This window comes from Melitaea cinxia, chromosome 23 (genome assembly GCF_905220565.1).
Source record: "Melitaea cinxia chromosome 23, ilMelCinx1.1, whole genome shotgun sequence".
Lineage (NCBI taxonomy): Eukaryota > Metazoa > Arthropoda > Insecta > Lepidoptera > Nymphalidae > Melitaea > Melitaea cinxia.
This window is the reverse complement of record NC_059416.1, coordinates 4415958-4432246: the sequence shown is the minus strand read 5'-3', so window position 1 is coordinate 4432246 and position 16289 is coordinate 4415958. Positions and strand designations below refer to the sequence as shown.

Sequence of the window (16289 nt, the reverse complement as noted above, 5' to 3'; positions counted from 1 at the left end):
TAAATCGTATTTTTTATTGATTAATCGATATGATAAATACGATTTTCCGATTTGTAAAACTATTACGTGCGTCTAATCTTCCTGTAATCGTTAATAAATAAAAGATGTTTTGTTAATGTACTTTGATCGTATTGATAGGTATAATGTCTTTGTTGCTACCATGCCTACCCACAGCGGGGTAAGCTCCACGTGAACTGAGTGCAACGGTTCTTAGTTTATCACCGATCATTTAGGTCGTTCCAGTTATTGTTTTCATTGCGTTATCATGAGTTTGCGCTTGTTTTATCTAACACGCTAGCTCCTCCAGGGTGATAGGGTCAAGCTTAGTTTACAAACGTAAGCGACCATCTTCGATCAGTCGACTTACGATCATCAAGGCATCGACACGTCCTAACAATTATTGTAGTATTCTTTGTTATCGTAATAAATTAAATTTATATTGAAGTCTGAATTAATGAGTTAGTTTTAAATTTAAATTTCAGTGACTGTTGATTTTCAACACTTCATTCTTAAATGACTTAATATTTCGTTTTCGTACACTTGTGACTTGTGTCTTATATTTCGTTCAAAATTGAGCGTCTAAGTGTATTGAATTGGACTGGTGATGTGAGGTTTGGAGATATGGAGACGATGATAAACGTGTGGACCGTGGTGGAGCAGGTCCGTGTGGCCAGCAGCGCCGTAGAGCTGGTTATCTTCACCGCTATACTGTATTGGTTCTTTACTTCGAGGTTTGTAATATTTATTTTGTTTTTAGTAGTTTTTTTTTTAAAAAGAAGGCAGTATATATTATATGATATTTCGTACGTTTTTGTTTTTTTTATTAATTTCAAAATTAATGTTTGTAAATGTATTTTTTCAAATATTTTTTTCAAATGTTATTTAATACACGCTGTTTCAATTAACTCGTATTAAGATATTCAAAAAAATAAATATATGTAGGCTTAAATTATCTTCTATTACGAAATTTTATATTTTCGATAGTATATTATACTAGGATACTCATTATTTTATAACAGCGTGATCCTGATATTTATCTTACTTTGAGATTTTAATTGTTTTGCTCGTAAAAATTGTCGTATTTAATAGAAAAATATACCTCGAAGTGTCAAGGACATCATTGTTTCATCTCTGAGTCTGCTACAAGCTTCTTCTGCTATATAGCGACCATCGACCTGTGTGGCTACGGTACTAAAGAATATGGCCACCCCCTCTTTTCCCGTGGGTGTCGTAAGAGGCGACTGAGGGATAACACGGTTCCGCTACCACCTTGGAACTTAAAAAGCCGACCGGTGGCGGGATAACCATCCAACTGCTGGCTTTGAAATGCACAGGGCGAAGACGGGCAGCAGCGTCTTCGGTGCGACAAAGCCAGCCCTGCGGTCACCAACCCGCCTGCCCAGCGTGGTGACTATGAACTTGTTGGTTCGGAATTGATTCCAGGACACTCTCAATATTTTTCTCTAGTCCCACATCTCGAGAACGTCTATTTTCTTCTTCTCACTTTCTCGCAGGATCCACGTCTCCGAAGCGTAGAGGAATATGGAGAATACTAGCGCTCTTACTAGCCGAGTCTTAGTTGCCTTGGTGATGTTAGGATTCCTCCATATTTTTTGCAGCTTATCCATAGCTGATCTGGATATCGCCATGCGTCGTTTGATTTCGTCTATACAGCCTCTGTTGTTCGAGATCAACGCTAACCCCTAAATAGACATAAGATTGCACCGCCTCACAGTTCGCTATTTGTATCACTTCTGGCAAGTTGTTGTTAATTCGGTCGACAATCATGACTTTGGTCTTGCTGCGGTTGATCTTGAGGCCGAATTCTAGACTTATGGATTCCATCCTTTGGAGAAGTTCTTCCATATGGCAGATACTAGTCGCGAATAGGGTGGCATCCTCCGCATAACGTAAGTTGGAGATTTTCAAGCCTCCGATTGCTGCTCCATCTGTTCAGTTCTCAAGACTTTATTTTGTAATCACAGACAGACACTTAGAAATATATTATTATAGAAGGTATATTATATTTTTAGAGAGTAAGTTAAAAAGTATATTATATTTTTTATAATAATTTTTTAATCGAAATAATGTGTTTTTAATATATAGAATAACTAGCTGACCTGGCGAACTTCGTATCGCCTTTTTTTCATAAATATAATAATTACATATATCAAAATAAAATATAGACTATCTTTCAAGTTGGATCAAACTGCATACGGTGTGCAAATTTGATTCAAATCGGTTAAGTATTTAAGGAGTCCATTGCGGACAAACAATGTGAAGTGTAATTTATATATATTAAGATATTCCTCTCCAGTTGTCATTTTAATTTTTGTAACCAAATTAAGTAAAAAGAAGTCGCGATTCGTGAGTGACTAATACATCGCCTGCATTTCGCTTCCGCCTACGGATGTCCGCTTTTTATATGAGCGAATAAATATTAGGGGTCGTTAAACTCAATAATTTATGAAATAAAATATTAGTTTAACAAGTTTCTAACTATTCTTAAAGAAATTAATATTTAGTTTCTATGAAACTTTAAGAATTAGATTTGTTGCCTTTACTAAATTGCTTATGCAGTTTTAGACTCCAGTTTAATTTTGCATGAGAGTATGCCTGCCACACTACCTAAACTTAAAAAATATTCGTATTTAAATGAAAAACATCTTAAAGATTGATGATCTCCCACGATTCAAAGACGATTTGCCATTGAATGTTAATTTTTATTTTGTATCCGGTCATAAACTACTATTAAATATTTACCACTGTTAATTTTACAATTATTAATGTTAGAACTGCAAATTAAATATGATTAAGGTTATAAAAAGGCTATCAAATTAATCTTGCGGTAAACATACGATGCGATGCGGTATTTTCCAATAGTTGAAATACTTTGGACCCCGTAACTACTCTTTACACTTATTATTATTGGGTTTACCAGCAGTTATAACAGTAAAAATTAATTTCGTAAAAGAACATAGTATTATTATTATTTTGTGCTTAGGCTATTGGAAAATGCTTCGACACTTCGTAAGTGGAATTGAAGCGAATAGAAAGCGATAGAAGGGAATAGAAGAATAACTCTGGAAAAAAATTCTTTTAGCGTCTGTAAATGACATACTTATATATGTTAAAATATTTAGTGGAATTTTCTATACCATTTATTTTTTGAAGAGTTTGTTTGTTTGTTTGAACGCGCTAATAATATATAAATATAATATATATATATATATATATATATATATATATATATATATATATATATTTCAGGGTATTATTTATTTATCTATTAAATACGAAAATTGATGCGCGCAAAAACAACTAAAATCCCAAAAGGTTTAAAATATAAAATAAAATTTACTGTTTTGTCAAGTCTTTATAGTTATTTTTTATTTATGTGATACTTCAAAAGGTATTTATTTATGTATTATATGTCTGTAAAACTGTCTCTGTACTGGCAACAATTTTTTTTATCACATAACTCGCGCATGATCAGGATTACGCCGTTAAAAAATTGGTAGTTAAAGAGACTGTCGATAAAAGTAAAAAATTTGGTACTCTTAGTGTTAAAATTTGCATGTCGGTGACGCGTACGCACGAGATTTCACCCAAATAAAAAGCGTCTAAGGCGCACAGCACACGCCGCTGCGCGTGTGCCAGTCATGAGCATGTCGGTGACGCGAAACCATAAGATTTTTCCCTAACAAAAAGTGCCCAACGCGGCTACAGAAGTTTTCACTTCAAAAATTATGAGTATCCGGATAGAATCTCGCACGCGAACGAAGTCGCGGGTAGTTAGCGTATAATTAAAAAAAAAAAACGAGTGACTGAAGTAAAACTTACGAAACTTAACTCTTTCTCTTTCTAACTTCACTGACTTATATCTCCCTCTAAAATTCCGTTCGCCGCGCCCGATCACACTTTTCGTAACGCTCTCGTCGCGCATTCACCAGCTTACTCTTCAAGTCAAGCGTGCGTAAAGAAGTTTTACTTCAATAAACGTTACGGAAATTTTGTTGTGTCTGGAAATACGACTGGAATCTTAGCGCGAGTGAATCACACACATATCGTTCATAATTAACGTGTTAATTATTTTGACATTAGAGGTTAAGATGGAGGTTTTGTGTTTATATTTTTATCACTTTCTGATAGACGTTTGGAGTGATTTGTTTTTTTTTTTAATTGATATATTTAAGTATATAGAAAGGGATATCAACAATATTAATTGATATATTTGAATATATAAAAAGGGATGTCAACAATATTAATTGATCTCAACATAAATAAATAACTTAACGTTTTTCTTACAGGGCATAGATAGAGTAAAAGTAGAGAGCTAATTTTTTTTTTTTTCAAAATATTACACAAATACTTTAATAATATATACTTTCTTGGTTATTTAATTATTAAAACGGGTCGATCAAAGCATTCGTACAATATTTTTTATTAGTAAATGCTTGAATTATATTTAAGATCTTTTCATTCTTTTATTTATTTAACATAAAAAAATATAACAAACATATTATGAGTAAAACTTAAAATTTTTATACGTATAACAATGTTAACATTATACAATTTATATTTATTGTACTAGGTATATATTTTGTGTACGAAAATATTATCTCAGTTTTCTGCATTTTATAATAAAACTATTTTCAATACGTGTATTTTTAAACCTGTTTTAGAACGAGACTGGCCTTGACGTTGAATTTTCATTCCGATTTCTGTTTTTATACTCGTAAGTATGTAGGTATAAGGTCATGGCTACAACACCATTAAATTGTAACTACGTAATCTACGTCTGTATATTGCTTCCGAAGATTTATAAATTATGATGTATTAAACATCGCTCGAGGCTTTGACTGAGATTTTGTTTACTACGCCAGTTTTATGGGCCCTAATGTTTTGTAGATTTTATCAATGAAAAGACGGTTAACTAACGCGCTAAGATATTTTTAATGTCGCACCATTAGATTCCGATACACATACAGTATTCAAAAACACACAATACAGTGTTCAAAAATAGTTCAAAATTAACGGCATAATAATGTTTACTTTGTATGTCAGAAGATCGTTTCAATGAAGATTTTTTTTCTTTCAGTAATATATTTATTTCACCCTGACCAATTTAAAAACAAAATCAGCAGAAATTGGTTTTGGTAATTGACATTGAAAAAGTGTTTAAAAAAAGTATAATTTAAAATTGATTCTCAACGACTTTACATCTCACCGCTTTATAATTGATTTTTTAATATTAATTTTCTTTCTTTCACGGGCTATAATAGGTTTTTATAGAGGCTATAAAATTGCAATATAATGACAATATTATATTATATTAATAATGTAGGTACAGATTTATTTTTCATAATTGATTTCAACTTACTAATCAGAGATAAAATTTTGGTTTGTTGACATATATATATATATATATATATATATATATATATATATATATATATATATATATATATATATATATATATATATATATATATATATATATATATATACTATATATATATATATACATATATATATATACTAGCTGACCCCGCAAACGTTGTTTTACCATAACACAAAATTTCAAATATTTTTCTCAATTTGATCGCAGCACCAACTGTCGGGACAAACTGAAGTTAAAATAGAATAATAAATTTAATATTTGATGCTGCGATGGTAGCGCAGTCTACCGGATCCAATTTAAAACATTCCAAAATTAACAGCTATTTATAAATGAAAAATTAGTTAAATAAACATTTTCCAGTTGACCAAATTGTGAATCTAAGCCATCCTCGAATCCCCTTGAACTCACACAAAAAATTTCATCAAAATCGGTCCAGCCGTCTAGGAGGAGTTCAGTGACATACACACGCACACAAAAAATATATATAACAGCTACTCTATCCTCTTTTTTCTGTCACTCTTAATTCAAAATAAGACTTAAATTCATGCTATGATAGCACAAACTAATCTAAAAATACAAATTACACTTGAAATAAATATCCTGCTATGAATTTATTTTATTTATTTATTTTTGTAGAAACAAACAGTATATAATTTTTTTTTATAAATAGCACATATTTCAAAAATCCTCACCAAAACAGTTTCCAGAGATTGTAAATATTGTGTTATAATTAAAGGCAAATTTAAAAATAAAAGAAGCTTTTATTATATTCTTTAATGCGCTTACAGTTTTATACAGTAAATCGTATAGAATTTTAGTTAGCAACGCTGAACTTATCTCTAGGAGGGATCTCTTCCAGCTAACCTGTGATATTAAGATTTAATGCTAAAAAGCAGGTTAAAATATTAACAAAGAAATAGATTGTTCTAAACTCTAATTATTATATTTTTATTGTTCCAGTCGCGTAGCAGACATGTTGGAAGTGGTAGGGGAGAGAGTGGGTGGGTGGTGCGGCGGTGTTCGGGAGACTAGCTCGCTGCGACAAGCGATGCGCGCTCGTAGACGTGCCAATGCAGATGTTTATGCCAAACTCGACGCTGAACTTGCTGTAAGTATTTTCATTCCTTTGATTAATTCGCTAATATCTTGTAGAAATCAAAATCAAAAACAAAATTCAAATAGGCTCCAAAAGCACTTTCGAACCGTCATTTTGCAAATAAGAATTTTATATTGATTATTATTATTTTTTTAAAAGTAAAGCTATCACCGATTCGAAATGTAGATTTTGCAGAGAAAAACCCGCAAAAAAACTCCGCAGTTTCTTCTTTAAAAATCATATATAAAATGTGTTTTAGTACAAAATTAGTAATATCTTGCACGAAATACAACGCCATTAAGTCCACACATCTGTATCAATGTAATGCTGCACCGAATAAATACGCTTTATCTATTAATTTCTTTTTAATAAAAACTTTAAATTTAAATAATAATATTTTTTTTCTTTCTTTGATATGTATTATTTCTGTTTTTGGTGTACAATAAAGTGTATTATTATTATTATTATTATTATTAAATTTATGTTGAGACAGTTGCAAAATAATCCAATAATTATTTAGAAGTGTAACTTCAAACTAATTCATATCAAAGATGTGCAGGCACATGAGCGTGATAGGAATGCCTGTCGCAATGTTTGCACCGTTTGTGAAACACTGTGACGAATTACATAATGCTACTCACATACACAATCAGGTAAGAGCGTTAGTAATTATAATTTGTGTATAATAATAGATGTAATGTAAGGAGGGATTGCAGAGGCGGCTCACATTCCAGTTGCAAATGAATCGCGGTCGACTCTTTAGGAACGACCTTAATAGCCATACCTTTTACTACTGATATAAAAAGTATATTACTGAGTTTATATATATTTTCGACGTTCATCGTTTTAAATATACATACACGTATTAATAGCCCATACTGCATATCATAATATATGTATACCTGAGCAAAAGAGTTCGAAGTAAATCAAGAGACTAAAGACACAAAATACGGTCATATCGCTAAACATTCAGTCTAGTCTTTTTTTATATAACTAGGTCGGCAAACAAGCGGATCACCTGATAATAAACGATTACCGTAGCTTATAGACGTATGCAACACCAGAAGCATTGCAAGTGTGTTGTCGACCTTATCCCCAATTCACCCCAGGAGAATACGAAGACACATTTATTCAAACGAGCTGAAAAGATTCGGTCGATTCGATTCGAATTAACTACGTTTAGCCTTCTTCCTTAGTTTCCTTAGATTTTTTTTTCTAGGTCACAGTCTTACATTACGTTTAATTTTAAATGCAGAGTCGAAAACAATACCAAATCGCAACAGTTCCACTTTCTTTTATTGTTTCTATTAATCAATCGCGTATTTTGTCGACAATTATATCTACTTCGTAGTTCAAAATATGTAAGGTGACGACTAATTGGCACCGCAGTCACGTTCGATCCACGTTGATGGAAGACATTTGTATAGGCCATAAAGATCTTTGCCGTGGTCTGGGCGTTTGTGTTTTGTAAGTTTCTGGGCCCCCGACAAAGGAGTAAATTCTACTAGGGACCGTTTAGTGAGTGGTTTTTAATGTATTCGGTATAAATGGGGAACATTATGTTTGCAGTATAACGTTGTTGGATTGGATGATAAAATAAATTAAAAATATTACAGTGATACCTTAACTCTATAAAAGCGAGCTGGTGGAGTTATTCCAGAGGGTTTATATTTATTTTGTCGTAAGATAGAAAATTCGTGTAGTGTTTTATAGAACTATAACTCACTTATTAAGAAAGGAAACGAGAAGCATGACAATCTAATAAGATACTATTGTCTCAAAAACAATATCATAGCATTCATTATAATTCTATACCTGGCGCTTTCTTGTGTATGTGGGTATGGTGCGTTCTTTTTGTTTTATATGTTTTGAGAACACCTGTTCACGCGTCTCAATTGATAATGTGTCATTGTTTCATATTAATTAGAGTTTCGTGTCCGCTGTTGTTAATCTAAGGATGACGTTTATATTGATATTATTTTATACACGATAGTTTTAGATTAGTCTAGCTACTCTTGAGATTACTCAATAAAAATCATTAAAGACTAGATAGATGACCTTCGTGGTTCAACCTGCGGTTAGGTTTAAAGCTATTTATCTCCTATAATTTGTCGTAAAGTGATATTTAATCTCCTAACTTATTTCTATTCGTTATGATATAGTTATTTACAAGAGAAAGACTAAATTAGGCAAATATTCTTTCGTAAGGGTTAAAAAACATTAAAAATAGCTCATACATGCGCATATTTTGGAACCTTTCGATTTAAAAACAAAATTTTCTTCCTTGTGTCATTTCACAGTATAAAACAAAGTCGCTTACCGCTATCTGTATGCTAAGATCTTTAAAACTACACAACGGATTTTGATTCGGTTTTCTGTAATAGAGTGATTCCAGAGGAAGGTTTATATATAAAATATGTGAATAATATAGTAGAGCAACACTGATAGTTTTTGCAACCGTGCGAAGCCGGAGCGTTAATATATAAACAAAGATATTTATGAGGTATGTTTGTCCACAGACAAGAACTTCAGCGCTGTATCGTCTTAAAGAGAGCCCGCAAGTACCTTCCCCCCAACCCGAAACGCGACCGCCGGCCGGCCTAGCTTGCTCCAGATGTGCCCCACTGTCAAGGGTAAGTAACGTTGTAAAACACACAAACCCATAGTAACGTCATCTCCAATAGGACCGGTTTCCAACTTACCAAACTTTATCATATATTTTTCGTTTTCAGCATCAAACTCTGCAATCTCTGATTCTAAAACTTGTCGTAGTAGTCCGGTTTTTTTTCCTTGCTGATAAAGCCTACATGTGCGAGGTAAACTTTATCTGCTGATAAAGTGAACCAGTGAAACAAGCAATAGTTTAAAATTACTACGCACTTTTGATGCGATTTTTCCGCAAGTTTTCAGGGAGTTAAATAAAGTATTAGTTCGAATTTTCCATTTGAGTTTATTTTACCTGAAATTGTACTTTGTTGTAACTTTATACTGATACCTTCGTGCGAGTCATAGTACGTTGGAAAACTTCTGTTAACCCGTTTATAAAATAACGTTAAAAATACTAAAAAGACAAATACACACAATAACTCAAATGTTTGATACGTGTTTTACTGTAAGCCATATTTGGCCAGGTCACCTGCTCTCTTGAAATAGTCTTAGTAATAATGCTAATTGTTGTTATATACCTTGCGTACATCAGGTGCCTTTTTTAAACATGTCTGCTAATCTACTTAGTACACTGGTACACTATTCAGTGAATGGATTTTTTTTTTGTTTTTATAGTGTATTTGACAATAATTTGTCAGGTTGTAATCCTAATGCCATATTTAAATTAAATTCTTTAAAATTATTTATTTTGTTAAGCTAATAATAATAATAAAAACGAGTGTGCCTTAGACCACACGACTGAAGTAAAACTTTAGTTACCCCTACAGTAATGTACGAACTGTAACTCTCTCTTTCTATCTTCATTAACTTATTATCTCCCTCTTAGCTTCGAAGAAAATTGAATTCTGCTTATTTTGTTTGTAAGCGGTAATGATATGAACTACGTAGCGTTTAGTAAAATAACCCTACAGTCGTTGACCTCTTAAATCTCAAATTGTAAACAAACACCACTACGCCAAAATGGTTAAAAATAAATCTAATATGTCATTTATTATATCTTCGCCAATCACAGATTAATTATCAGCGCCGATTGGTATCGGTTTTTTTTTTGACAACAACAAATAATCTTGTTCGACTTTGAACTTCAAACGCGATGCCCACGTGGCCACTGTTTCCTGACGCACACTACCGGGCCTTACGTCTTGCCTTTGGCACACAATATTAGAGCGATATTACAGCTCGACCCCATACATAAAATGATTTAACGATTGATGCACTACTGAGATAAATGAGATGGTATGCTTAAACAAAGTATTGAAGGACATCGCCGATAGGGGGGACTGGCCGCTAATCGAGCACATGTGTACCATTACTAGGTCTCTTCTAGTTATTAAGTACTAACTAGTTATTAAGGTTTCATGGTTACTAAGATTTATGGATCTTTTTGTTGTCCAATTAAAAACATCTTTATTTTATACTAGCTGACTCGGCAAACATTGTCTTGCCGGTAAACGTTATTTAAAAATAGGGGTTGGCTGAAGGCTGGTGGAAGGCTGAAAATTTAGGGTTGTATGTATTTTTCAACGCCAAATCATAATAAAATAAAAAATATATAGTTTATCAAAAAATTTAAAAAAAAATAGGTGTAGACTACCCTTAACTGTTAGGGGGATGAAAAATAGATGTTGTTCGATTCTCAGACCTACCTAATATGCACACAATTTCATTAGAATCGGTCAAGCCGTTTCGGAGGAGTTTAACTACAAAGACCGCGACACGAGAATTTTATATATTAGATTTTAAAGTCTACCGCAGAATGTATATGTGCTTATATATTTTTTTTGTATATTTTACTTGTCAACAAAAAAAATTCGCAAAACGCTACATAGCTTCTTCAACCTTATGAAAAGAATTTGAAACAATCAACAAAAACGCTATTAGAATAGATTAAACTATTTATTGTATTAAATTAGCTACCTACTGTATGAAGTTACGAACACACATATCATTATACTTTATAGCTCATATCAACTGCTTTCTTATGCCTCAAACCACTTTTACTTATGGATAAATTACATTTTAATTTTTATATATATATTTACAGATTTCGCGATGTATTACTGTTTTAAGTTTTATGATATTGTTTGAAATTCTTCTCTCGTTTTTTTTTTTACATATACCCACATATTTTTAATTTTTTCTTTTAAATATTTTTTACTGCTTTAGCACGGGTTTTAATTGTACTGCTTTTTATAGTTTTTTTTTTTTGCATTTTTATTATTGAGTTAATTTGTCATAAGATAAATATTTATTGTTAGCTGATGTATAAGTGTAGGATATTCTATGCCTTACTATGTACGATTGATAAAAACCACTAAATACCATGTTGGCTTCCCATAAAAATAAATAAATAGACTGAAATTAGTTCTAATGTTTAATTCTAATGATATCATTTAACTAGTAAAATACACAGTTAAATGTTGCAACGGGCGCCATATATTTCTAGCAAATAATAACAATATTATTTGTTGCACAAAACACATAATATTGAGTCGGTATTGATCCAGTAACCGTAACTATGCAAGAGATATCTTTTTTTTTGTTATTTTATTTCGTTTTTTAAACAGTGTATGTGAATAAGGCCAGAGGAATATTTTATCGTAATCAATATCGACGTGACATCAATCTTTAACCAAAGAATTTAATATCATCATGTTAATATTATATATTTTCTATAACCTATATAAATAGCGCACAAGGCCACATTGGTGTGTTGATTCATAAACAGAGGTCATTTTGCATGTAGTTCTTTGTTTTCACGTTTGTCGTTGCGCATTGCGTGCATCACGACTTGTCTGTTTGTTTTTAAGATTTCAATGATCTTTTGTCTTTTTACTTTTTTATACTGAAGATTACGGAGTTCATTGACCGACTTTGTTTCAATGGATTATGTATATATGTCCTATATTTCGTTATTCACTTTGTGCAATAACGTTAAATGTATTCATACGCATGTGTGGTTTTATTGTCATGAATGTTAATACTGTTCTGACAAAGACTTTCTGTTTTCTGTCAAGCTAGTTATTGCGTTCAGTCAAACTGTGTCTGTCAAGCTAAAATTCATATAATGAAAAATTGATTTGTCCAAACTAGTGTTACTTTTTATTTTAGTTTGCTATATGTATAATTCATTATATTATATTATTTTATAAGAAAAATATCGTGCATACCTATCATTGTTAAAATTTGTCAATTAATACAAGATATATATTTATATTAATTATGTAATTAATGTTTTTCAAATACTACACGGTCACCAACCCGCCTGCCAGCGTGGTGACTAAGGGCAACACATGAGTTCACGCCATTTTTGGCGCCAACTTGTGGAGGTCTATGTCCAGCAGTGGAATGCGATAGACTGAAGTGATGATGATCACGATAATGATAAAGTACTACACTGAAGACACATAAGACGCACACTGCTATTAAAATAGAAAAGAACATTTGAACAGATTTCGATGAAATAGTTTAAACAATCTGAGTAAAGTATACTACTGTGCATGCCGCGTTCATTTATATGGGTATATTCATAAGGTTTTTTAATTCTTATAATAAATTGATGTTGACATTCTTTTGCATGCATGCATCATGAACCAATATGATATTAACCAAATCAACTATGATTTGATTAAACATTTTATTTTTTATTTTTATGAACTTTAATCACGTTTATATAACTACAAGGGTGGTCTGATAAGTACTTAGTTTCACTGCCCGATGGCGCCTCTATCGCAAGAAATATATACTATCGTATATAATTGTGTTTGCCCGCAAACGAAAAAAAAACCGACTTCAATTACATCGTATATATATATCATCGTATAATACAACGTAGATCGACGAAAAAATAGTCAAGTAAATACGCGTTATCAAAGATACTCAACAAGTACTCATCAGAAATCGATTAAATTTAAATGTGACCACATGATAAACATCGGCTTTCGATTAAATTAAAAATCATTAAAATCGGTACACCCAGTAAAAAGTTATTGCGGATTTTCAAGAAGTTCTCTCGATTTTTCTGGGATCCCATCATCAGATCCTGTTTTCCTTATTATGGTACTAAACTTGAGATATCTACTTTCCAACAAAAAAAGAATTATCAAAATCGGTACACCCAGTAAAAAGTTATTGCGGATTTTCAAGAGTTTCCCTCGATTTCTCTAAGATCCCATCATCAGATCCTGGTTTCCTTATTATGGTACTAAACTTGAGATATCTCCTTTCCAACAAAAAAAGAATTATCAAAATCGGTACATCCAGTAGAAAGTTATGCGGTATAATACAACGTAGGTCGACGAAAAAAGCGTCAAGTAAAAACGCATTATTAGATATAGCTCGAAAAGTAGTTGTTAGATCTCAAATAAATTTAAATGGGACCAATTGGCACACACCACCTTTCGATTAAAAGAAAATTTGACGAAATCGCTCCACCCAGTCAAAAGTTCTGATGTAACATACATTAAAAAAAAATACAGTCGAATTGAGAACCTCCTCCTTTTTTGGAGTCGGTTAAAAATATTGTTTTAGAGGGCTACGGTCAAAATTTTAGCCTGTTCAGAATTGTAGTTTTGTTTTAACTGCGTGTGGAAGTGGGCCTGTAAGTGAAGTTTAGAAAAATGGTAAACGAGCAATATCGATCTGCGATTCCATTATAGTTTTTTAAAAGGGAAATCGCGCAGCGAACTCACAGAGCGTTGGAATGCCATTTCAGAGCAGTGTTTGACGCTTTTTAAGCGCAATACGAAAAAGTTTCTGCATCATTTCGTGCCGGCGACAAAACATGGAACCACTGGTACACACTAGAAGCCAAAAAACAATCGAAATAGTGCACTTTACCCGGCGAACGTGCTCCGAAAAAGCCAAAGACTGTCCTATCGGCCGGAAAGGCGAAGGCAACCGTTTTCGGGGATTCACAAGGTGTCAAAGGAAAAGAAAACTTTTTTACTATATATATTTTAGTTTACAAATTATAAAAGCTATGTAGAAAAAATAATAATATAATCACACCACTCACCTCCGCCATCGCCACGGTCAAATTGGTCGAATTAGACTACAAACTACTTCCTCATCCACCGAATTCTAAAGTTTGACTGACTCCGTGCGACTACTTTTTGTTTCCAAACTTGATAAGGCACTTGCCGGGTAGAAACCTCAGTCAAATGAGAAGGTTAGCGCGGCTACGGAGGTCTACTTTGCAGACCTCTAGAAAACGTATTTTTCAGATGGGTTAAAAGCAATACGTCGGAGCATTCATCTCTCATATTTTCATACTCATTATTTAACGGCCTGATTCTGATCTTGTGGGAATTATGGGATAAAAGTACCTATATGTGGTACAGAATATAGACAAACATTTAAAAACGTATTTAATTTATCATATAAATAAAAAAATAACCATAAAGACTACAAAACAGTGATTTCCTTAGTATGTTATGGATGTAGTATTTTAATTTTATTTGTTTTTTCTATTTGTATATTTTATATGTATATTTTTTATATATTAAGCCTTTTACGTGATCCTGATTCCCAAAGCAAGGTAATATTTTGGAATTTTAGTTGTTTTGCGCGCAAAAAATAAAACGTTATTTAATAGAATAATGTTTGCTTATTTAATACAGGTGGTACTTTTATATTTATATATAAAATGTAGTCTCTATGTTGCCCCACAATCTTCTTCAAAATCTTCTAAGGAACGGACAAACTAAAAGACAGAATGACAGACAGACAGACAATTTTTTTAAATCGTTTGTTTGTATCTTAGTATAGTGTTTGAAATCACAGACAGATACTTCAATTTTATTTATGTATATACCTAGATTATGTCACTCAAAATTCGGGGCTATTGTCTCTGTTCCGCATTAGGTGTAGTTTACGAGCAGCTAACTTCCTTTAAAGTTGAAGAACTGCCGTCGTAGATACGTCGTATATTACGAGTATAACATCCATTGCTTCATAAATATTTTATGATTTTGTCTGTACTTGTACTATAACAAAATAATCGGTGAAAACTTATATTTGTATATGAAAATGAATGTTTGTCTATAAGTCCTTTATAAAATTGTAAACTATGCATTTGGTCATGTCATGATCTTCAGCAAAGTGTTGTGCATGAGCCTATAAAGCAATTTTATAATTTCTGTTATAAAACAATTAAGATTTAATTATCTAAATTGTCTTAAAGCTTGAATTGAAAAATTTACATCATTACAGACGCATGGGTTAACAAAATATTAACAAAAAAAACCCGTGATGCTGTATTTATATCTAAGCTATGAGAACTAATAAAAAACTAAAAGTGAATATAGAAATAATATTTTATTTTTTACTATTCTATCTATTTCTACGCTTGTCACAATTATTAAGAATCGTAAGCGTCATTTGTAAGGTCGTTGCACGAAATAGCAAATAGTAGGCGGAATCGTGTAACGGTTAATGATTAACCAGAAACGTGAAAGTATGTACGATAACGTATTATTACAATACACTTGAACAATTCTGCAGAAATAAACTATTTTTATCGGCCGATAGTTTTTTCGACTACCGGCCTATGAAACAGCTTATTAAAATATCGCTAAGTGTGTGAAAATACAATCGATACTATTGTAATACACAATTATACATAATTTTTTAACCGACTTCCAAAAAAGGAGGAGGTTCTCAATTCGACTGTATTTTTTTTTTATGTATGTTACATCAGAACTTTTGACTGGGTGGAGCGATTTAGACAAATTTTCTTTTAATCGAAAGGTGGTGTGTGCCAATTGGTCCCATTTAAATTTATTTGAGATCTAACTACTACTTTTCGAGCTATATCTAATAATGCGTTTTTACTTGACGCTTTTTTCGTCGACTTACGTTGTATTATACCGCATAACTTTCTACTGGATGTACCGATGTTGATAATTCTTTTTTTGTTGGAAAGGAGATATCTCAAGTTTAGTACCATGATAAGGAAACCAGGATCTGATGATGGGATCCCAGAGAAATTGATGGAAATTCTTGAAAATCCGCAATAACTTTTTACTGGGTGTACCGATTTTAATAATTTTTAATTTAATCGAAAGCTGATGTTTGTCATGTGGTCACATAAAAATTTTATTGAGATCTGATAACTACTTT

At 32.2% G+C, this 16289-nt stretch overlaps 1 protein-coding gene across 1 annotated transcript in view; it reads left to right on the top strand.

Moving 5' to 3' along the window:
* Positions 1–512: 512 nt before the first annotated feature.
* The window catches only part of LOC123665291 (glycerol-3-phosphate acyltransferase 1, mitochondrial), a 44264-nt gene continuing 28487 nt past the window's right edge, over positions 513–16289 (top strand). Inside the window, exons 1-3 of the mRNA XM_045599613.1 lie at positions 513–731; positions 6365–6512; positions 9020–9133. Of these exons, the coding sequence (XP_045455569.1) occupies positions 622–731; positions 6365–6512; positions 9020–9133 (372 nt within the window). The 5' untranslated portion in view covers positions 513–621. The remainder of the gene's footprint in view (positions 732–6364; positions 6513–9019; positions 9134–16289) is intronic.